General features: G+C 38.9%; 1 protein-coding gene and 1 long non-coding RNA gene across 16 annotated transcripts in view; both read right to left on the reverse strand.

Annotated features, from left to right (window-relative positions):
- Positions 1-635: 635 nt before the first annotated feature.
- Positions 636-17,152, reverse strand: LOC140593917 (uncharacterized). Its single transcript, XR_011994342.1, has 6 exons — positions 17,064-17,152; positions 15,481-15,544; positions 14,007-14,099; positions 11,075-13,912; positions 1,834-1,937; positions 636-849 (listed from the first exon to the last, which is right to left on the reverse strand). It is a non-coding gene; the product is annotated as an uncharacterized lncRNA (long non-coding RNA).
- Positions 17,153-17,898: 746 nt separating this feature from the next.
- MITF (melanocyte inducing transcription factor) overlaps positions 17,899-24,977 on the reverse strand; it is a 218,622-nt gene continuing 211,543 nt past the window's right edge. For all 15 annotated transcript variants that reach the window (XM_072720477.1, XM_072720471.1, XM_072720472.1 and 12 more), the window contains one exon: positions 17,899-21,462. In XM_072720477.1, the coding sequence (XP_072576578.1) occupies positions 21,061-21,462 (402 nt within the window). In that variant the 3' untranslated portion in view covers positions 17,899-21,060. The remainder of the gene's footprint in view (positions 21,463-24,977) is intronic.

Below are 24,977 nucleotides of genomic sequence, written 5' to 3' on the forward strand. Positions count from 1 at the left end.
TCGAGAATATCCGTTTTCATTTAATCTTTGAAACAGAGATAAAATGTGGGGGAGAGAGGAATATTGTCAATATATATTACTATGCAACTATGTTATAGTTTCAGGAGTGAGGAAATAAAAGGCAGTACGTATAACCAGCCAGAGAACACTCTTCAGCGCAAGCGTCAACTAACTAATTTCCTCTTTCCTTCGAAAATGCAATGGCTGTCTTATCACAGATGCTAGGTGATGGGATGGCTGCTTTTCTGTCGCAGGAAGTTTATGGTATCATGTAGGACAGCTTGGTTTCCCTTACCCTTATAAAAGAGGCACTGCTTCTCTCTAAACTAAAAAAAATCAGGCTTATACTTTAGTAAGCATTGTTAATAAGTTATTACTTACAAAATCATTGTTAATGAAGTCATTATTTATGAAATTATTTATTATATCCTAAAATTATTATTTATGAAATTTAGTATACTGGGTAGAGGGCAAATTATGTATCTTCTAGCTCAGTGCTGGGAATGGTATCTGGCATGTAGTAGGTAATCAGCAGATATTTGTTGAATGAGTAAATATTTGATTCTTCTATGGGCAAGATGTTGTTCTAAGTTGGGGATACATCTGTCAAAGACAAAACTAAGTCTGAGACAAAATTAACAAAGACTATTTATTCATAAACTTGCAAAAGAACCCATTAGCCATCACACTTCTTTCAGCAGAGATTCCAGGATATTAGTAGGGAAAGTGAGTTTCATAGGGTCTAAAAGGGAAGGGAAGGCAACTTCTTATTGGTAAGGGTTCTGTGAAGGTGGGCTTTTTGGAAGTCTGGATGACTTTCTGCAGGTACACTTGGCGGTCCTTGGTTGGCTGCAAAAAAGCAAGCAAGCAGTTTGGGGGCATTGCTGAAATGAATGCTAGGGGCAGAGGGTTTTCTGTGGCTAGTCATTTCCCGGAACACTGTGGTATTCAATGGGGTGCATTTTTCATGGTCAAACTGTCATGATGCTCCTTAATGGGAAGCTGCCTGCCACCTGCGTCCTCCCTAACCCCCACCTCTTTCAAAAAAAAACCCCAAAACCAAAACCCACAAAAAACAAATAAAAACAAACAAAATCTGTCTCTAAATTGGTAAAAAGCCTTCTTAAAAATCTAAAAGTAAAAAAAAAAAACAAACAGGATTTTATATTCAATGTAAAAAATGCCACCATCACCCCAAAATCCTAAATGCAAGAAAAATGAGTGATGTAAATTCAATTGTTCATGAGAATTCATCAGATGTAAGTCAACTTGCATTTTTATATTCAAGACTTATTTAATCATAGATGTGGTTTCGAGACAAAGATAAAGTTCAATATTTTATTGGGACTTAGGTAAGATCAGTGAAAAATGTCTCGAAGAATCAAGAACATGCTTTCTATAGGTGTCACTATGTTTACGGAGCAAAATAGCCACCTTAAAAAAAAAAAAAAAAAAGCTGCCAAACGCTATTTGAAGTTAATTGCAAGGATTCACAACCTTTCTTATGGCTTTGTCTTTATTTATAAATTTATGAAACTGCTGTCAGGGCGACAGTATTAGTGACCATGGGAAATTTTGAGAAATTAAATAGACCCTTGGCTTCATGCCCAGAAAAAAAATGTCAGCCCTACACAGAAAACCAGGCAAAAGATAAAAAAGATTCCATTATATCTATAACACAATCTTCTTATGGCTTTAGTACAAGTTTCTTCTCCGCTAACAGAAGTCCCCGCAGAAGGTTTAAACAATCTCAACAATTTCATTATGTGAGCGTAGCTAAATCCAATAATGTAAAAGGGTTTAGAGAGCCTTCCCATATGCTCAATTCCATACCCTTTCCTTCTAGGGGAAGTCAAAGAACTTGGCTCTCTGGAAACTGATTCCACTCCGATTGCCCGGAGCACAAATCTTGCTTTGTTGACATCAAGCAAGCTCTCCTGAGGACACACAAAGAACAGAAGAAGCCATTAGAATTTCTCGTGACCCTGCTCCGAGCCAAATCCAGCTTCGCTTAAATGAATGAAAATGCTTGTTACACGGCCCAAGAAGCTACTTTGTCCATTTGAAAATTAATTAGACCGTAGCTGGATGAACAACCGTAAGACGCTTTCACGATGTCCTTAGATGGATGACCCTGGCTGAGTGCCCAATTTTAACAAGTTTACCCTAAAGCTAAAACATGGCCTTTTGGCTAAGCTAGTGCCTACAATTATAATGCTTTCCTGATTGGTAGCCAACCACTAGGCACAACCCCAAAAGGAAAGGAAGCAAGGAAGAGAGTAGCTGAAACTTTTACAGGCAATTGTGACAGAAGTTGTTCTTGAAGGAATTTTTTTGTTGCAAGGAAGCCAACTTAGTTACCCACTGCACAGCTGGGCTTGGAGAAAATACTAACATCTTATATATGTCATGATCCAGTACAGATTAAGACTCCTTGAAGGTAGAGATCCTGTTGGTCCCTGCAGTACTTTAAGTTCTGTGGGACCACATCGATTAACTAGAAGCATAACACACAGACCTGCCTATAAATCTGTTTTCCAAAACGTCAGGTGGAGAGTGCTCATGGCTGGCTCTAGCAAAGAGAGAAACTTTGGGTGTATAAGATTCTGAGCCCTTCTACTCACAAAGAGACTAATGGCTATTTTTAAAAGTAATCTGTACATTGCTACAGTTAAGAAGGCTGTTAATAAATGGTAGGTATGACAATATAACTGATGCTAATTATCTGTAATGTGCAGCTGAGGGCAGAGATAATAGGCGTTGGACCCACTGCGTGGAAAATAACTTCGCAGAGAAGAGCAAAAATAGAAAGATTTTGGAAAGCTTGCCCAACCCGCAACTTCTTTGTCTATAATCACAAGTCTCAAAAGTTGATTCTGTCCCCCCAATGGCTGGATGGGGCAAGGACAGACATCTGACTCCAATGGAGCTGGTTTATAGGCTGATACTGACCAATTATGTTGTGTTTCTGTCTCTGCTGGGCTCTTTCAATCTCCTCTACACGCACTCTCTCATTCTGGGGTAGACAATGGAGGGTCTTTAGGCATGACTTAGATGACCAAAAAGGGACACCAGTCAGCTTGAGAGGAGAATAGTTCAGATGTGGAGAGAAGGACAAAGAAAAGAGGTCATGCTCATTTTAGTTGCTTAGTATGTAGGAAGATTACAAAAGCCAAAGAAAAATAATGGAGCAGACTTTCAGGTACCCTCAAGAATTCCTTCCTCTTGTTTACCTCCCACCAGGAAGTTATACAGTTCAAGTGCAGAGGCATCAGCACATGAATATACTTTTTCAGTTTTCCTAACATTGTTAATTGTTTTAGGACAGCTCTTCCTGGCCCCCTTAACTCCAGATCTTTTTTTCTGTCCTTGTATAGCCTTAATAGTTACCAATCATTATCCTTCCCAATGTTCCCTCCAAAAGAAAGTCGGTCTGGGCTCTGGAAAAGAGGGACATTACATAGGTTTCCTCATCCTTACATGGAGAGAAGGGACTTGTGTTGATCTACATACAAATACATTAAATAATTATTCTCCCAACAGCCCCATAAGATAGAACTGCCATTTTCCAGGTAAGAAAATTGAGGCAAGTAAAGAGTAATTAACTGGCTACAAATGACACAGCTAGTAAGTGGCAGCCCTGGGAATCGGCTCGGGCAGTGCATCTCATGTTCGTGCACCACTGCTGTGCATCCTCTGTGCCGCTCCTGTTAGCTGGTGTAAAGAGTAAATAGCACCATGAGACTATGCTGTGTTTGGCCTAGTGAGAGCTCAATACATGGTAAGTACTCATTCCTTTTAAAAAAGCTTCTCTTATTTATTTGCTGTCTTTCCTATGGAGCAAGGCTCTGTAAGGGTAGAGGTGTCCGTTTTGCCCACCGTTACAGCCCTAATGCATAGAATAGTACCTGACCCAAAGCAGGGGCTCAAAAGTTATTCATTCATTAATGAATGAATGAATGAATGAATAAGTGAATAAGATTCATATTCAGAAGTCTTTTGGGAAGTTGAGGGAGGTGGGGGCCAGAACAGAGTAAGAGCTATTCCCTCTGGATACAGTCTTCAAAACTGGTGCATCTCACAATTTTACAGAAATACCATTCATATAAAAGTTAAGAGTCTGATAAAAAGGCATCTTTGAAAGCGGAGTGAAATACAAAATTGAAACTTCAGAGGTCAGCCCCTGAGTCAGGGAGAAAGGTGGCAGAGGGCTGTTTTGGGTATAAACCCACTTGTTCACCTACCAATCCCTCCTTCCCCCAACCTCCAGCCTTGCACACACCCCCACCCCAGCCTCCCTTTCCTTGAGTTTAGAATCTGGGTGCTTCCCCACACACACCTTGCCAGGTTGGGGGCTAAATGGAACCCAAACCTCCAGACTCCTATCTCAGTTTTCTATCATCCTTTGTGACCTTAAATGCCCCCAGAAGGATTCCATAAACGGACTAGGATCCAAATGAAACAACTAGATTGAATTTAGGCAGAGAAGTGAGAGTGTCCTTTAAATGCCAATAGGCATTGCCTTTGGCATAACAAAGGAGTTAAAACATAATTAAGATCTGAAGGCTGATTACAGGAATGGGTATGATTATTTTTATTATTTTTCCTCTTTCTATCTTTGTGATAGCATGTGATCAACCTCTGCCATGCTCCGTTGCTTAGTAGCAGACAGTCAGAGTTTTAATTATATACTAAAATAAGCTAAAGAACAGAAAACTGCTTTATGTCTAATACGTATATATCAAGAAAGGCATGTGACAGCATCTAAATTGCTTTAGTGCCTGATAAAGAGTGCCTCCGGTAGGGTTGTCATCAAAAGATCACGAATGGAGTAGGAAAGTATTATTAATAAAGCTGCTACTCTATTTATATGTCCTCCATTGTTTGTGATTCCTTGTTAGAAGCGAGAAATGAATTTTTATCTACCACTAATTTCATCAGGTTTTTTTTTTAAGTCAGAAGGAAAAAAAAAAAAAAAACTTTTGTCAATTGCACTGCCAACCCTCGTCCTCCAAATAGAATTCTTTTCACTGCTCCAGATCTGCAATTCCCAAAATATTGTATCTCGCAATAAAAAATTAAAGAATTAGTTCATTCATTCTTTCAACATTCAACGAAGTTGTGTTCCAGAAGCAAACCCTAGAGGCATTCTCTGCCCTCATAGAGATTAGATGTTAAGGGGAGAGGAAGATAATAAATAAGTAAAACAATGAAAAGATAATCACGGACTACAACAAGGGTTAAAAAGTAGAGATTACTTAACATTAGGTTTAGTTGCAGGGGAAAGAAGATTCAAAATCATTTTGCTTAAACCAAAGCTGTGATTCAGCTACAGCAATTTTTTGACACTGGCATCTATTCCGATTGATCGGTGCACCTCTTCTTTGGTTGGTTCAGGTTAATATGCTGGACAAGTTGCTATATATGTGGAATAATGATTGTGGTTTCAAAAGTTTATTTCTCCTTTCACATTAAAGAAGTCTCTTCACAATGGATAAGGCAGTTGGGGCACCTGGGAGGCTCAGTGGATTAAGTGTAAGACTCTTGCTTTCAGCTCAGGTCATGATCTCAGGGTCATGAGATCCAGTCTGCGTCAGGCTCTGCCCTGGATGTGGAGCCTGCTTGAGAGTCTCTCTTTCCCCACCCACTCTGCTGCTTCTGTCTGTCTCTTTCTCTCTCTTAAAAAAAAAAGAGAGAGAGAGATAGAGAGAGATATTATCGGTAAGGGAGCTTCATGAATTCATCTAGGACCTAGATTTGTGGTTCACCGTTACAAACACATGGCTTCCACTTCATGCTCCAGGATAATGATGGCTTGGGTTTCAGCCATTGCAACTATATGAAGGACAAAGCCAAGAAGAGGACCATACCTCTCCCTTCACTTTTAAAGATGTTTTAGTAAAAAAAAAAAAAAAAAAGAAAAAGAAAAAAAATTAGTGTTTCTCCCAATAGCCAGATGTATTCCATGGCTGCAAGAGAAGCTGGAAAAGTAGCTTTCATTCTAGGTGGTCATCTGCCCACTTAGAAATTGTAATTTATAACTAGGGAAAAAGGGACAGCAAATAGAGAAATAGGTACCAGAAAGTGTCACACAGGGTGATGTGATAGGCAGTCAGTGATACAGAGGGGGCTGTTTTAAATAGGGTCGTCAAAAGCTTTGTTAGAAAGGAGGTAACAATCATGCTGAAGCGTGAAGGATGCAAGTGAGCTTGCCATATGGACTGCAGGGAGAAGACACCAGGCAGAAAGAATGCCTTATTTCAAAATAGATTGACTTATGCTTACAGAATAATCTTGACCTCATTTTATAAATAGTATTATGCAACTATTAACTTTTCCTGGGCTGGATGACAGTCTCTATTCTTCTGTAATTCTTAGTTCTCCAAATTTCAAAGCATGTTACATTACGGGAATTTTCGAGCTATTGAAACAGCCAACTACTGTCACCCAGCAATTTTTAACCTGGTAGGAAGATAGTTGAGAATGCATTCAGTACCAGACTGTTTGATATATTACTTAGGGGTGTGTCTATTGGGGGAGGGGAGGTAGCCAAGCCAGATAAAATGTGCATCTAGTATGTCTTAGAAACCACCATAAGTGGTGTAAATAATGCTAGATTCAGACAAAACTTACCTACAAATTAGGGTATTAAATCGCAACTCACATTACAATAACATGATTTGGGTTGGTGTTCACTGGAATAGAACTGATCGTATGGAACTAATGTGATGTTTTGTGTGAATGTCACATTAGTTATGCATTTGTTACATGAGATCGTGGGTGCCAGAAATGTAATTCATTGGAATAAACAGAAGAGCCTAGTGGCATTAAAGCCTAAAGCTATAAAGGGGAATTTGCCTTCATTAAGCCTTCTCATACTATAATTAAGGTGACATTACATCCAGCGCATTTTCTTAATAAATATCTCACACTGACATCAAACAAAAGAAGAAATCAGTAATACTATTTATTTCTGTAGATTTCATGTGAACAAAGATCATTATAAAGTAAGTGGTTTTTGTCTAAATATATCATGCAATGACAACACACCCTAGTACAGAATAAAGAGATGGTGTGTGTGAATATATGTGCGCGTATGTGTGCTTCAAGCCTTTCTCTTGACTCTGTTGACCAAATCACAGAAGAGGGGTACTGCCATGGGGATCCTTATTATGCATTTGGAGGAAAGAGCTCTAAGAATGTGTGTGTGTGTGTGTGTGTGTGCTTTTAACTGATCAGATTCCTTACATCTATATGTGTCTAGCTATAAACCTAAGAGCTAGCTATTAGACCAAAAAATCATGCTGTTCTAAAGCTGTTACAATGTAAGTTTTATTTTCAAGGGCAAAGACTATGGCCTTATTACCTCTGTTAACTCCACTTAAGACACTATTTGACATATAGTAGTTGCTCAGAAAGATTTAAATGAATGAATTGTAACTTTCATTCACAATTTCCACTTACTCAACAGCTAAATCTCTATCAGTGTTATTTGACAGAACCACAAAACTCCAACAGAAATAAGAATTGATTATAAAAAAATGCCATATAGAATTTTATTGCATACATCCACCTCTCCCCTCAATATGAAACACTGAATATGTATGAGTGAATGTGGATAGCAGTACACATCTTTAGGTGTGCAAAAAAATAGAACTTGGGCACCTGGGTGGCTCAGTGGTTGAGTGCCTTTGGCTCAGGTCACGATCCTGGGGTTCTGGGATTGACTCCAGCACATCAGGTTCCGCACAGGGAGCCTGCTTCTCCCTCTTCCTGTGTCTCTGCCTCTCTCTGTGTCTCTCATGAATGAATGAATAAATAAAATCTTTTAAAAAATCGAACTTGTTTCATTTTTCTAAAACTAGATTCTCATTTGAATCTACTACTTCCTAATTAAGGAGGTGAAAAATTAATCTTTGTCATTTATGGGTTCCCTTTCTTTTCCCATGGTTCTAGGTATCCCACAAGTCTATAGAAAAGAGGCTCTGGGTGAAGCAAAGCACCCTGTCCTCCACGGCATTCACTCTGGTCCTCGGCAATGGGCCCATGTGGGTTAGCAATGAGTCTTTTCTCATCATCCTTCCAGGATTGGTTGTTTCCTTTTTCAGTTCCAGGTCTTTCTCGTGGGTGATGCTGTCTAAGGCCCCATCCCACCTCAATACTGCAATCACCATGCTTTCCTCTACAGCACTGCTTCTTCTCCAGGAACTCGCCTGGAAAGTTTCATGTCCTCTCTGCTCCCAGATCCCATAAAACTACTTGTGATTTTGGCCACCTCCCCAGGCTTTAACCAAAGTAACAATGCATTGGACCCGTCTTTCTGGTACCACCCATACCTCTGCTCTCATTACTCTCCCTCTGTTCCCCTAACTGGAGAGTCTTTGTGTTGAAATATTTGTCCTATGCAGTGAGAATCTATTCTCTTTTCCTACAAAGAGGCTCCTCAGCTTTTCCCTTTCTGAAGAAACATTCCTTTTCTGAGTTCATAAGCTTAGAAGAGTTGAGCTTCAGCAAGTTGTGGGTAGACCAAGGAGGAAGTGAAAATATTGAGGGAAAGTTTGGCTAGAATTACAAAAATATTATTCCACTCGGTGAGTTTTCGGTAGCAGATGAGCTGGAGCAAAGGAAGGAGGCAGGAGGCAGGGCTGGGTAGTGGGCAAGAACAGGGAATGCTGTCTAGGTGATAGAAGGAACAAGTGAAGGTTGCCAGAGAGATGCTCTAGATTCTAAATCCTAGGGGTTGGAATTAGTCAAGGGTACACAGCAACCAGGGAAGACTAGGGCTCACTAACCAGAACATGGGTAACAAGTCCCAAACAAAGCCAAATTCATAGGAGAAAAATTTTTAAAAATAAATTTTTTAAGATCCTTGACACTTCCATCCAGAGTGGCATCTATGCCACCCTCCCCTTGAATCAGAGAAAACTTGGGACTGCTAGTTCAGCAGAGTAGCAGAAGTAACACTGCCTGACTTCTGCGGCCAGGTCACAAAGAGCCATGCCATTTCTGTCTGGGTTTTTTGAAACATTTGCTCTTGGGTTTGCTCCTTCTCAGAAGCGAGCCACCATGCTGGGAGAAACCCAAGCCACGTGGAAAGGCCACGTGTGGGCACTTTGGTCAACGGTCCCTGCTGAGCCAAGTCTTTTGAGTCACGCAGCCCAGGCGCCAGACTTGTGAGTGAAGGAGCCTCCAAGTGATTCTAGCCCTCGGCCATTGAGTCACCACTGGTCCCTGGACTCTTCCCAGCTGAGGCCCCAGACATTATGGAGCAGAGAAAACACAAGCCATCCCAGCTATGCCCTGTCCAGATACCTGACCTATAGATTCTAGGAGCATAACAAAATGGTTTTTGTTTTACGCCATGATTCAGGCCTGATTTTTTTATGCAGCAATAGATAAGTGGAATAGTCCAGAACCAGAAAGAAGAAAAACACCAGAAAAGTAGTGTGCTCGCTGGAGCTGCCTGTTGCTAGAATAGAAGGCTTGTCCAAGGGGGAAAAAAAAATCAGCCTCCATGGCACAGTAAGAACAAACATTTACTGAATGTTAGTGTGTGACAGGCACAGATCCTTTGATATGTACTGATTCAGTTAGCCGCACACTGTGCTATGTAAGGAGTATTATTTACTGACATTTTACACATGAGGAAAAAGAAGCAAACCACGGTTAGGTATCTTGCCCCAAGTGACAAGGCTGTAAGTGGAGGGCAGTGAATTCAAACCTCGTCTGTCTCTGGCATCCACGTTCTCAACCACATTAAAGAGTCTGGTATATGTGCCAGGACTTGTGTGGGTCCTGCAGAAAAATCTGCAAACCTAGAGAAGGTTCTATTAGCATTTTTGATAAAAGAAAAATAACCACTGGCCTTTTCCCTCAAGAAACTCTATTTAAAAGAAAAGAAAAACCAAGTTTGACAACTCATACCATTTCAAACACTATGACCAGATGCAGGTTGGGCTTTATAGCCACTAGGATATGTTGGCTAATAAGAGTCACTTTTTTATGGAGAAAAGACAACTCTGGCTTGAAATAAAACACTGGTATAAAAACAACTGGACAGAAAAATAACAACACAACCATCAAGCATGGAAAGATGTGTATTTAACATTTTCTCTCATTACCTTTAACTCAGCCCTCTGCAACGGGCACTTTTGCCCCTGTCATCTAGACAAGAAACTGAGACTCAAAAAGCAGAAAGTATTTGTCTAAAAAAAAAAAAAAAAAAAAAAAAAAAAAAAGTATTTGTCTAAGAAGGTATCACATACCCAAGAGCCTTAAAAAAGGATGAGAAAAGTGCCTTTCTAACTCTCTTTTTCTACAGTGAATCAGCACAGACAACACGTTTGTAGTAGTTTCAACGCCTCTTGTATGATTTTCAATTTTGTGCAGTGTGTGTGTGTGTGTGTGTGTGTCTAACACTCTACACTCAGCAGTTCCTCATCTCAAACTGGATGTGATTACAGTTCAGCTGACAACCAAAGAAACAGTCAAGGCTGTTATTCAGCCTTTTATAATAATCCCCGTAAACAGATAAAAATCTGCCTGCAGGTTTCGCTAGCCGAGGTAAGATTACATTTGCCAAGTCTGTGTGCTTCTTGTTATTACAAAAGAGCACCTCCATCTCATGAGGTTCATTTTGGAAATACACAAAGTCCTTAGACAGCTTTTAAGTTCTATTCAATGATGCTCACCTAAGCTGCAAAGGGGAATTTAATTTGTTTTTGCTTAAGCAGGGGTGAAAAAAAGGAAAAACTCATTGATTTAGATGATTTGACTAGGAAGGCCAGTAGGAAAGGGTGAAAATCCTGAAGTAATGTCACTGAAGCAAAGGATGAAGAAGAAGAAGAGGAGAACATGGAAGAGGAGAGAACATTTCTTCCTTTGAATTATACAGCATACAGTATATAGTATTTGCAAACATAACTATAATATAAGATCTCAAAATACAGACTTGAAATAAATTTCTTTCTTTTCCACACAGCAGTCCAGAGGCTGGTGGGGCAGCTCTGCCACAGTCATCAGAGCATCTACTCCTTCCTAGCCAGTAGAAAGTAAGGAACAGAGGGGTACTCACATCTGATTATCCAGAATTGAATGACCTGGTCCCACTGAGTTGCAAGGAAGGCTGAAAAGAAAGGTACCCAGCAATGTGGTTATGAGCTGAGCTAAAATTCAGAGCATTATATTACTAAAAGGAAGAAGAAACAACAGATATGGGGGACAGTTATCAGTTTATGCCATAGTCCAGGGGTTGGGAAACTATGGTCCAAATCTGGCTCACTGTACCTGTTCCTGAATAGCCTATGAGCTAAGATGGCTTTTACAAATGAATATTTACAATCAATCTGAGGCTAAAGAACACGAGCTTTGAACCCCAATTAAGCAAAATGTTACTCCTTCTCAAAAAAGGATTTTGTTCTTCTCATGCGTAAAACCATATTGCAAAAATTGTACCCAATTATCATTATTACACTTTGAAACTCATTAATGTAAAATCTGTGGAAATTTGTTTTCTCTCTTCTCCTTCAAGAACCAACATAATATCCTTGATTTTTCCCGTTGGCTCACAAAGCACACAGTATTTACTACCTGGTTCTTTAGAGAAGAATTGGCTGACCACTGCCAGAGTCTGAGCTGGACTAATTTGGTGACACTCTCGCAAAGTATGGAGAGAAGAATGGCCTGTGAGTGGTGTAGCAACAGAGAAGCCCATGATCCCAAGGAGTCTGGCCTGGATTTCTTAATCATAGTAAAACTTCTTTAACCAAGTTATGAATCCAGAGACTTCTGTTAGCTAAAGCCCAGTGGGAAATAGGAAATAGGAGGAAAAAGTCTCTGCACAGCCACAATCAAAGCAGGAAAGCTGATGTGCTGCACATAAGAGTGCCTGAGCTTCATCCACAAACAAGACATTTCCCTCACACAAAACACAATTCTGTTAACTGCCAATGACTTAACTGGGTTAGCTGTTCTCCCAAACCCACAGCAGGGCTGCAGCAATAAACTGGAAGGGGTTGAGGAGGAAAGGGGACAGGGGAAAAGCACGGTCTTTAGGGCCTCTTAATACAAGGACCACAACCTCTATCCCAACTCTGAAGCCCCCAAGGACACCACAGTCTTCCAGCTCAGTGAAATAATAATCTTCAAGATGACCCTGTGCCATTAAGCTGAGGTAAAATTATATTAATTATATTCTGTCTCAAAAGGCAGGGAATAATACACTTGAGAAAGTCTATCATTAAATAGTGAAGAGAAAATTTGGAGCATTTAGAGGCACAAGTTACAGTATTTAATTCATATTGAACTTGGACTCTCCCAAGAACTCACATAAATAGGATGTGATGATGTTCTTGTAAACATTTTTCTACAGTCTTAGCAAATATTCTTTCAGCCTACTACTTTTTTCCAATCTTATTTGTTTTATGTTATTTTTATTAAAAAAGGATTGCCTTCTTTTTGATAATATTGTGGCAAAAATTGCCAGTACTTTTCTACTGATCACAATATGATTATTTTATATACAAATAACAGGAAATCAGGACATTGGTTTAAGGAAAGGAGGAGGTGGTGGAGGAGAGGATGAGGAAAGGTAGAACAGGAGGAGGAGGAAGAGAACAAGTTGGCTATGAAGGAAATAAACAAGATGGCATATTGAAAAAAATACAAACAGAACTTCCTTCCTGAATGGTGATCAGTGCCCTTTTCTCTGAGGAGGTAAAACTTAATCTGAGCCCAAAATGGCAAAGAGTCAAATGGTAGAAGGGCAAGGAGTAGACACCCACAGGTGGAAAAGTGAACAAGGGCTGTAGGAGGACTGCCTTCCCAGATTTCAGGGCTGTCCTTTTCCCCTCCAGAGGGACAAAGTACACTGGGCTCAATGGGTGGAAACAAGATGAGGATGACCTATCAGTCTGTTGCATGCTCCTGGCAACAGTGACTGGTCCTGGCCATTCTGGGCCAAGGAGACTCTGGGAAGAGGAAAAATCTCTCCCAGGCTGGTTGATTCACTGCAGGGGTGTGTTTGGGGCCATCAAGTCATTCTGCTGTGTCACAGGGAGAGCTTGCATGAGAATTAAGCCAACAGAGGGGAGAGCAGAGGTGAGTTGGAGACAGCAAACCATTCATGACATGGTCACTGGAGGATCTGAGGTTACCATGCCAAGCTCCATCCATGGAGTTTGTTATGTGACCAGTAAATCTCCTTTTTCAGTTTGAGCCAAATGGAAGTTTGGTTTCTGTTATGTGAGAGTGAAAACACTCTGATGGCCCAGGGGGCTTCGGAAGTTATGGAAGAGCTCTTGTGTATTTAGAGGAAGTTGTGCTTTTGCGAGTCTTCTCAACATCTTATTGAAGAGCCCTGGTCTTAGGACATCCATGTGGTAGAGGATTGAGTGAGGGTGAGGGTGAGAGCTGGAGAATTGCTTGTGAATAACTGGCCACATGTGATGAGGAAGGAGATACAACTCTAGGGATTGGATACTTTCCTTCCCTACATTTCCCCCATTCTGCCATTTAGGGAAAGGAAAGAAAAATCCCAAATTGATGCACACGGGAGAAGCAAGACTGGCAAAGGAAGAGCTTGCCCAAACCTCTTTGAGATCTACAGGAATTGAGTGCTTGTGGTTTTGCCTGCTCAGAATCTCCTCCCGATTTTAGGCATCACTCCTTGCAATCTAGGTGGATTAACCCCACCTTCCTTTCTGTTGGTCCACATGGTTTAGGTGCAGCTGAAGGGAAATCTAGTGGAGTGGACCGCGTGACCCAGACCTGACCAATCGGTGAGTTCCACCTTCCTGCTGTGGTGCTCTTACAGTAGGCCTGACCAGAACTGATACGGGGACTTGACCATAGGCACTGGCAAAGAAGCGCTTGCTTTCAGCTGTATTGTGGGGTCCACATGGAGAAGAGTCACCTGCAGAGAGGAGCACAGAATCAAGTAAATGAGAGACAGGTAGATTGAATGCCTTTGAGCCCTTAAATTCAGACATAGGTGAAGTTACATTTACCATTTCAACTCTGTGGTCATATAAGCCAACTAATTCTTCTGTCCCACAGGAGCGAAGTTCCTCTGTTCACTATTTCCAGGCAAAGAATGGGGGCTGAAAAAAAAACATTGTAAAAAAGGTGCTGAATGAAAGAAATCTCTGATCTCATTTGTAAGGAATAGAAAGATGTGCTAATGTATTATCCCTAAGACTTTGTAATATGGCTATTTCAATTATATAACAATCTTAATACTATAATATACCAGATCTGTGACAACTAATGTAGTTTTTGTGGGTTGGCCTACAACCAATTAACCAAACTTTGGAGATGTAACTTATCTGTTAGGATTTGCCTGCATTAAAAAAAAAAATTGAGGGGCACCTGGCTGGTTCAGTCAGTGAAGCCTACAGCTCTTTTTCTCGGGGTTTTGAGTTTGAGCCCCACATTAGGTATAGAGATTACTTAAAAATAAAACCTTAAAAAAAGAAATCATTGAGAAGACTATGTAAATTCTGAATACTATATAATTCTTCCTAACTCCCTTCCACCAAAAATCAATGAGCAGAACCCAAAGTTATAAACTCCTTGCACTGTAGCCAAGATCTCTTCCATTCTTCCCACACATCAGGTATTTATACTTAAAGGGGTGAGAGGCATGCAATATAAAGGACTACTTTTTACCAGTCATAGAAAACGTACACTGAATGTGAGCTTAAGAGAATTTATATTCCATTGAAAATGACAATATAAATTACTTTTTAAATTTGGGAATAATAATATTTTAATGGCAATAGTTTCCTTAACCAGAGTTTAGTATTTGCAATGGAAATCCAAACCTAAGCAAATTTGCTTCTTCAGGAATAATTCTTTAGTGTCAGTGGTTTCTACCAATAGAATAATAAACAAACGTAAGCGTACTTACCTTAGGAATGAAAGGAGTTAACTTTTAGCAACTCTATATAATTTCTGTAAAATCTCTGGAATTTCCCAAACTATGTTCTTTGGAACCATCAGCAAGTGTTTTACACATACACATACACACAAAATCCTGTGGTCAAATAAGATTGTGAAACACTAAATACTATCCTCAATCCTGAAAACTCTGTGCATATGAGTGTATTTGAGAATGCAAGAAGTCTTGCAGTATGGATACCTGTTCAAATGTGTTTAACATGGCATTTCCCAACATTAAATTCCTCAAAATTAAATAGAGCGTTTTGGTCTGGTTCCTACCCCAACCTTCAAACCCCAATTCCCCAAAGCAACTTTTGGAACAGCTTGTGGAACTAGTTCCATAAAGCAAAGTTTGGGAAACACTAGTTTAGTGGTTTCTATCTACACAGATTTTGCTGTCTGAATAATATGGAAGGCATTTTGAGTGACAATTGCACCCATTTGGATTTAACTTCAACTGACTCCATAATTAGAAATTTAAAATGCAAATTTTTCAAAAGCAAACTGCCTTTACCATTTAGAAATGTTGCTGAGACTTACTTGGATTTACGTACAGTTCTATTACTTTCCAGTATATCTGGTATAGGTAATAGGCTCCAAAGACCTATAAATATTGAACACAAATAAGATTAGCCATGTCTAAATCTTATCTATAAACAAGGGCTTGACAATTTTAATATGGCAAATGTGCTCTGCTTTTTTTTTTCTTTTTTTTTTTTTTCTTTTTGGTACATGCCTCTTGGGAAAACTGGGAATGGAATGGAAGCTTTTTCATTTATATTCCGCACAAGATGTATATTATGGATTCATGTTAGTATGGGTGAGGACATGAAGCCATTGCTATTGAGCCTCAGATGTGGCAGCAAAGAATTAAGAGATCATCACCATCTCTCACTAAATATAATGAAAATCTAACTTTACAACACTCCTCTTAAACGAGCTTGCCTCATGCTACTTGGCTATGCATTAAATCTTGGCATACACAAAAAATAAAAACAGGGTAGTTCTAAGGGTTCATTTATGTTGGCTGGATTATGAAGATTAACTCCTCAGATGGTGTTCCAAAGAAGTCATCAAATGTAAGTATAATTGAAAATAAAAACCTGAAAACCATTTAAATATTGATAGGAAAGTGAACAGACAGGATATAGTCAAGACATCATTCTTTGGATACATAACATCAGTGTATATCATAAAGGATTAAAAAGTTTAATTCTCTAGGGAATATAATGGAGATTTCAACTTCAGTAAAGCACATTTCCTGGGAATAATATAGCTTAATTATTCTCATGGCAGAGGCACCCATGCAGATTATACACACTTAATACAATTTAAATTTTAGGTCATTTGTGCTAAAAATGTTCTTAAAACTTGTAAGTTGGGTTTATTATTCTCTAAAATAGTCTAACCCTGGGTCCTAGATACAGTGTGGTCCTTTTCTCAGAAGTACTCTGTGGCTTGTCACCTTGCCAGTCAACACAAATATTAGCTCTGTGCTAAAATGCAGCGTTTCTCAAATAGTATATGCCACTGTTGATACATGCGATGATTTTAGGTAGTTCAGGGATGGTGTTCCATTCTAATAATGGAGGGGATTATGATAATATAAATGCATCTGCCATTTACTGAGCATTTACTATGTGCTGCCAAGCAAAAAATTGTATTTGAATAAACTTCACAAGCCTACCACATGGTAGCTGCTATTACGATCACCAAAGAACAGAAAGGAAAATGAAGCACTGAGAGGCTAGGTAACTTGTTCAAAATTACATAGCTGGAAATGGGCAGAGACAAGATTCAGCTTCAGGAGATTTAGCTGCCAGTCCATGTTTTGTCACTTTGTGGATATATTTATCTGTTAAGTGGGTTCACTTAATACAAAATTTAATACATGTAAGTCTGTGAATATGAAATAAAGTCACATAAGCTGTAGGCAAATGTGTGATGTTCGGGTAACCATGCTATAGCACATTGATGTGTTTTATTGTTTTCTTTTGGCAGGGCGAAGCTCAAGATTAAGGATCCTTAAGAGATTGTGAGGTGAAGGTGAACAGGCAAATGACAGGTCAGGTACAGTTCAGCAGCAGACCTGCTGAGATGAGTAGCTCCAACCTCCGGCTTACCTGCTTTCAGTGCTGCCCAGAGAACTTCTTGTTGACATAGAAAATCTTCCTACTTTTACACGTTTTTAAGGCATCACATAATCACATTTCTATGGGAAAGATAAATAATTCAAATAACTCTGAAAAAGAAAGGGCTTGATTATTGTATATTACAATTTAAGGGGAAAAAATATCAAATTTAACAAAAAGCTGACAATCAGAACAGAAGCATTACAGAAGTTTCTTGCTCATTTTCTCCAGAGGTTAAACCAGAATATTTTTTAAAGAGGGCATAAGTTTAAGGTCTAGCTAGGGAATAAAGACATGTTTTGTCTGACACTTCCCAAGTCAAATCCAACATTTATCAAATGATTCTTAAGTGCTGTATTTAAAAAAAAATACAGCCAGGAGCTGGCAACCTGGGTATATTAAGCTTTCATTATTGTAAATTTGTATTTTAAAAACCCAGTGTCTTTTTTCGTAAATATGCAAGGGCTTCTCTGACAATTTCTCTTCTTATAAAGCCACCTCTCACTTAAACATGTTAAATAAAACTCCTATATCTAAAATGAATTCTTGGCATCTGGGAGTTTAAAATCTCCCCCAAATTCAGAGGGGAAAAAAAGCTGTATAATTATAGTTCATCTGAGTGCAAGTCATAATCAAAAATTTTTTAAAACCAAAAAGTAATATCTGAGAATGGCATTTAAAACAAAAAAAAAGTACTTACTGGCATTTAAAATTTTTTTCATGCAATTTGTTATTCGTTAAATCAGAAGAAAATGTGCAGTACCATTTCTGATAAGGCAAACAATATTCAGAATTGTCATTAACTAAAAACAATTGGCCACCACTATGTGAAAAACCAATGCTTTAATGAGGCTATCAAGAACAACAGTTCAATTATTTCATTGGATACATTAATATTGATCCATAATATACAGTGCTATGGACCATACAGAAATTATTGCTGCATCCAACAGCAGGTGACTATATTATTAACATTACAGTACCAAGCGTCCGCAAGAGACAGTCATTTGTCACTTTTTTTTTTCAAGAAATAGGGTTTTTTAATATACTGTTATCAACACCAACTTTTCCCCAGTGCATTTTTAAAAAATATTAATAAGTGCATTCCTTTGTGCTTTATTTTATATCTCTTAACTTCCTATGTATTTTATTGTTCTTATTGCTTTATTATTTAAAAACAACCAGAAAGAACTTTGTCATCCTATGTATGACCAGGTTGGTTGTAGGGTTTTTGGCAAAGTCAAAAGGTTTGGTATTTCCATTGCCTTACCCGGAGGCAGGTGGACAAGTTTGGCATTTTGGTCACTCCATACGGAGGCCCAACCCCGAGTCACAAGTCTGCTCTCAGGGATGCGGGGAGTGGTGTGGATCATTCTTTCATTGTCACAAACAGCGACCCCAAACCACCGCTCTTGGCTTAACTAGTCCCTAAAACAAATCCACACTCGATTTGGCAAAAAAGAAATAAATAAAACCACCCCCGAGGATGCAGCATTCTCCTGGGCCTCCTCACCCGCCACTCCCAGAAATTGTCTCTTAAGAAGAAGGGGATGGGGAAGCAGGTGACAGTGAGCTCAGGAGTTGCGAAAGTCAGGACAGTGGTACAAGATGCCATGCTTCCTCTCAACGGAGCTTTCTATAAGGTCACTTAGCCCTGGCCATATTCCCTGGGCCAGGGGCTAGTCAACCTTGCTCCATTTTTAAGAACTCTCACAATCAGCTAAAGTAAACAAGCATCACACCATTGCGATCTTTGACTTGTGCAACCAGCTCCCCTCCCCCCATATAAATATGAAGAGAAAAGTAGACAATGCTATGATTGTATCAATGAACACTATGGTACAGTTAGCTGTTCATGCAGATTTGCATCACTATACTAGGAAAAGAGCTATACAATTAAGGGGATTGAAAGAATGGGAATTAATTTTCCCTACCCCCTTTGGTAATAAAGCTATAAAACTGATAGCATCATCAGTGTTTCCAAGGATTCTCATTGCCCAATGTGCATGGGAACTATGCAGTTGATTATTTTCACGGAAGCCATCCATTCATACATCTGACAATCACACCTTCTTTTTGAACCCTCCAATACCCATCCACCAATTCGTATTTGACATTTAAACTCATTTTCTTTTTTTAAAAAAAAACCCTCATGAATAAGATTTCCTGATGAAAGAAGTTGGCACTCTGTCACTAAAATATATTTAATATTAAAAATATCTGAAGGAAAATTGGAAGCTCTTATATTGTCTACATAGGCACCATGCTCCATGTTCCTCTTGACTATAGATACCATCTTGAAACTGTCTCCTATATTATGGTTCAGTCAGTGCTAGTCCAAAAAAGACTACTGCTATATTTAAGGCACTTCATTCTGAATGGATATGCTTTATGCCACTTGCTATTCAATTGTAGGCTGCTACTGAGAAATTCCATTCAACAGCCTGGCTCTTAACACCATATGTCAGCTGTATAAAACAGGTAGGCCAGATAGATTACATGTAACACTACTGTTATTGCAAAGGACTACACAAGTAGATAATGCACTGAAACTAACTTACAACTTTGCTGCTTGTTAAAACACTGTTATCAAGTAACAGTAATTTGCCAATACAGTATTTCTTTCCTTCCAAAAATTCAGCAAGTTTGCTGAAATAAACCCTAATTTAAATGACCATAATGGGCGTATTAACGCTATGGTTATCAGTCTCCAAGAATATTGCTACTTTTATATGACTAAAAATAAATATGTAAGTTTATTCTCTCTAGAAAGCCAGTTTTAACCTATTAATACTACACCTTAAATGTGTGGAAAAAACAGTTCCGAGTGAGACTGTAATATACAAAATATTCGCAAAGCTCTCTTTAAACACAAGACCTTGCATAAAAGTTTTCTTTCATGTGTGTACAAAGAATGCGGAAAACCACCAGTGAGTTGTAAAAATATTGAAAACTTGCCATTTTAAGATGCATATTCTTACAAATTAATACAAACATACTGAAAAGAACGATGATAATAAAGAATCTGTACAAATCAAACAAACAGTAAAACATAATTTAAAAATAAAAATAGGAAAGCCAATTAGAAACGTGCCCAGTTTGGTTTTATCAAAAGTGAAATTGAAGAGAAGAAAAAAAAAAGGACAACTTTCAGTGCTCCTCAATATTTTACTTTGAGAGGACACTCATTTCCTTTTCAAAATAAAATGTATCTTATGGAAAATTGAATCACACTCATCGATGAGGAAAATTGTAACAGAGCACAGAGTGAAGGACAGCAAGATTAGAGCCCATGTTTCAGAGCCTAGGTCTCTAACCCTCTTCAATTTCACTTGCACCTAAGGAAGGGATCAGTTACATTTTCTAACCAGACAATCCTCATGAAATTGGGTGCACTTTTTTTTTGTCTTTTACAGAATATTGTATTGCCTTAAATAGTTTGCAGTAGAAAGACTAAATGCTGTTAGAATGGTACTGGAACTTTAAGGCAGTACCAAGGAATCAATACATTTACAAAATAAAAAAGGGTTAGTGTGGATTTCTTCCTTTCTTTCCTCAATCTCTTTCTTTTTGCTTTTTTTTTTTTTTTGGTTGCTTTACATTCTTTCGATTAAACTTTACATTTAATTTCCAAAGATGCCACAGACATAAAAATCTCAAACCAAGTTTCCCCTGAATAAAAATGGACAGAAATTTCTCTGATGCAAAAATCCTCTTGCTCAGAAAGCTAAAGTCCAGGGTGAATTCAGTTCACAGATACTGTACACGTATGGTACAAGACTTTGGAGGCATTTGTAGTTGTAAAATAGAATATACAAGTCTGTTTCACAAAATTCTAAAAATAAAATATATCCTGGGCTATTGGTAAAGCATGAAAAAAAATTTCATATTAAAGGAAAATTATCAAGAAAACCCCTTCAGGTAAATTATGAAACCTACGAATCAAGAAAGGAAGCAGTTTTTGAAAGCGCAGAGCAGGGAGGGCCTGCTAACAAGCATGATCGGTTTCTTCCATGCTCATGCTGCTCCTTCGGCTGCTTGTTTTGGAAGCTCCAGGGGACACTGATGAAAGGAGTGGGTCAGTTACACCAACGGGAGAAAGAGTGTCATCCATCAGGATGTCTTCCAGTTTGGATCCCATTTTCGTAGGGACGCTATAGGCTTGGCTACTCTCGGTCCCGGCTCCAAGGTTGTTGTTGAAGGTGATGCTGCCGTCTGTGAGATCAAGCGTCGTCGTACAAGGTAGGTCTGCATGATGCTGAAGGAGGTCTTGGTTGCAGTTCTCAAGAGTGGGTTCCTGCTTGATGATCCGATTCACCAAGTCTGGAGAGCAGAGGCCCGTGGATGGAATAAGTGAAAGTCCATGAGCTCGAGCCTGCATTTCAAGTTCCTAAAATAAAAGTAAAAAAAAAATCACATTTCAAGAGGTGGTTTACAGAGGATTTTAGGGCAAAGTACTATATATGATATACTATAATGAAGCATACATGTTATTACATATTTGTTCAAACTCACAGGAGGTATAACACCAAAAGTGAGCTCTAAGGTAAAGTAGGGACTTTGGGTAATGATGTTGTGTGGTGCAGGTGCATCAGCTATAGCAAATATACCACTGTGGTGGGGGATGTTGACAGCACTGGAGGCTGTACAGGTGGGAGAGCAGGGAATATATGGAGATTCTCTCTACCTTTTCCTCAATTTTGCTGTAAATCTAAAACTTCTCTAAAAAGTAACATATTAAAAAAAATCAGATACTTAGGGGAAAAAAATCATAAATTGTTAAAATAATTTTTTAATATTTTAATTAATAAGTATTATTTCTTAAAGTACAGGAACCACTGGTAGTACATGACTTGAGCTTTAGGTGCTATATGGATTTCATTATGTATTAAATATAAAGACACTCTCTCCCAGATGTTACTATTCATGAAGATAAATTTTAAAAATACAGAAATAAAAGTAAATATAAAAATAGAATTTCAAAATGTGAGCTGATTAAAGGAAAATGTTTAGTAAATAACACAGTTTGGGGGTCTCTCCACTATGCACACATAACCAGGGGTGCTACAGGGAACTCTCAGGGCACTGTGACATTTTCAGATATCTGAGGAAATACTACTCCGAGAACTACCAAACTCAAGACAGGTCACAGTCTCAGCATTAAGTCATGCTACGTGCTTCTCCATCACATAACATCGCAGAGCTGGGTCTTTGGTGGCTGCTGTGATAACAAGTAAGAACTGCATGAAAATCAACAAGGGATAAGAAATGAGCGTGGCACTGTCCAAGCAGATTCCATGGTTGGAGAAGCTGTATAGTGCTCAACAGACACATACATCCCATTAGTAGGTAATGTAGTTATTCAAAAATAAAATAAAGGGGATCCCTGGGTGGCACCGTGGTTTAGCGCCTGCCTTTGGCCCAAGGCGCGATCCTGGAGACCCAGGATCGAATCCCACGTCAGGCTCCCGGTGCATGGAGCCTGCTTCTCCCTCTGCCTGTGTCTCTGCCTCTCTCTCTCTCTGTGACTATCATAAATAAATAAAAATTAAAAAAAAAATTTTTAAATAAATAAAAATTAAAAAAAAAATTAAAAAAAATAAATAAAAATGCTATTTTTCTTTTGGCTTATGTGTTTTGTATTTTCAAATGGTGACTAAGTTGTTAGGACACAAATATTCAATAAGTTGCTTGGACCTAACAAAGAAATGGTATGTAGTTCTTTGGCCTAGGGCACAGTGAAACAATTACTAAGATATGAAGGGTTTTATGAACTAATAAAATTTGGGTAGTAATGGCGCAACTTGTGGAAATTGTACATGAGGAACTTAAGCCTGAGAAATGTCGCTTAACTCATCTTACCAGGGCCAAGGGAAGTGTTTTGTTTGGTTGGTTTTTGTTTTTTTAATTCCAAAAGAAAGTTCTCATAGGGAGGATGAATAATTTTCTTCTACACTTTCTTCGCATCATTCATATTATGGGCTGAATTGAAAAATTGTTATGTTACAGGGTCATGAGATTGAACCCTGAGTCAGGCTCCCTGTTCAGTGCCCAGTCTGCTTGAGATCTCCCTCTGCTCCTCCCTCCACTTGTGTTCTCTATGTCTCTCCCTCCATCTCTTCTCTCTTTCTCAAATAAATCTTAAAAAAAAGAAAGAAAGAAAAGAAAAATCTGCATGTTCGAGTCCTAACCCCAAGCACCTCAGAATACGACTGTATCTCACCCTTTTTTAGACAGAGTTAAGTTCAGTGAGATCATTTGGGTGGGCCCTAATCCAACCTCCAATAGGATGGATGTCCTTAGAAGAAGAGGAGATTAAGATACACCTAGGTCAGATCATGGGAAAACACAAGGAAAAGGCAGCCTCTGAGAGAAGTGCAGAAAAACCAACTCCACCCACACCCTGACCTTGAATTTCCAGCCTTCCGAATTGCGAGAAGATGCACCTCTGGTGTTTCAGCCACCTGACCTGTGGTATTTATTATAGTGGCCTGAGCAGACTAATGTACTTCCCAACAGTCACAGCCTTCCTGGGTTCTTCGTTTCAAAATGCCCTCCAAGGGAGCTCTTTCCACTCTCCCTGAGTATTCCCTGACCCTCCTTAAATGAACCCAACTGATTCTCGATGAGTGTTCTGCTTCTACATGCCAAGGCGACTCTTTCTATACTTGTCATACACTAATATAATAATGACAAAATATAAATTTGAAAGAAGTCATCTTGTCTTACAAAGGAGGGAAAAGTAGCCTCCAGTGTGATACAGCCACTCAACCTTTGCCCACAATCCTAGAAATGTATGTTCCTAAAAAGTCATGTTCAATGTGTAGTAAAGATCATTCTCTGAACACATGACACATAAGAGACGGGAGCGTGAGATGTCACACAAGTATGTGCATGTTCCTTTGCACAATCTCCAGAAACACAAGTCTCTCCAGGCATCATTTTAAAGCCTTAGGCTGTTTAATAAAATTATGGTTCCAATGATATTAAGGCTTCATGCTCTTTCTTCTGTGAAAATTTCTGCATGCATCACTTGGAGTGAAAATGAAAGGGAGCCCTTAGGCCCAAGCTTAAAACATGCACTATTGTAAATCTATACCAACATGCTAATAAGAACAGCTCCCCTACACATACAGCTTGTCTTAAAAAGAAACAACAAAGTTGGATGAAAAGAGGCTAACATCTTACTCTGATCTCTTGTTTAATTTAAAATGTTTATCGGCTGATTAAAGCACTACTTAGATTTCTAAACAATATGGTAAGTCTCATCTGGAGAACTCAGGTTCATGTCGCAGCAGAACCTTCCTAGTTAATAATGTTTTCCATGCTTTGCGAAAGTTCTACAGGCTGCCTCACACTGTCACCAGAAGAAACCCAAGACGTCACCACTGTGGCATTTCCAATCCATGTATTTCACAATATTCATATTCCACGTGAAGAGGCATGTTTAACAAGCTTAAAAGAAAACCTACCTTCTCTTTCAAAATAGTTCCTATGTTTTAACATTTGTATAAAGAAATAACGCATTAGTATAAACTGCTTTTATAAACGGGTATATTAATATGTTAAGTTCAAGAGAAAAGGATCTATGGCTACTTATTGAAGAGATCAGACATAAAACAAAAACCAAAAAAAGATTTTAAAGAAAGGATTTTCAAATGATGTGCAACCTCTGCTTCACTACAGACGTTCTAAACTGCACCCCCTAGAGGAGAATAGTCTTCTGCCTCCCTGTCCTGGGGCTGAAAATCACTGCACTGAAATGAGAGATGTGACAGTAGGAAATGTCCACAGTGTTGTGGAGCACTTAAAAGATCCGAGACCATTAGTGTAAATGAATTATTCTGTTAAAGAGATTTGGTGTCTGGGATCAATACCACCAGATCAAACACACTGCTGTCTGAA

Source organism: Vulpes vulpes, chromosome 9, assembly GCF_048418805.1.
Source record: "Vulpes vulpes isolate BD-2025 chromosome 9, VulVul3, whole genome shotgun sequence".
NCBI lineage: Eukaryota > Metazoa > Chordata > Mammalia > Carnivora > Canidae > Vulpes > Vulpes vulpes.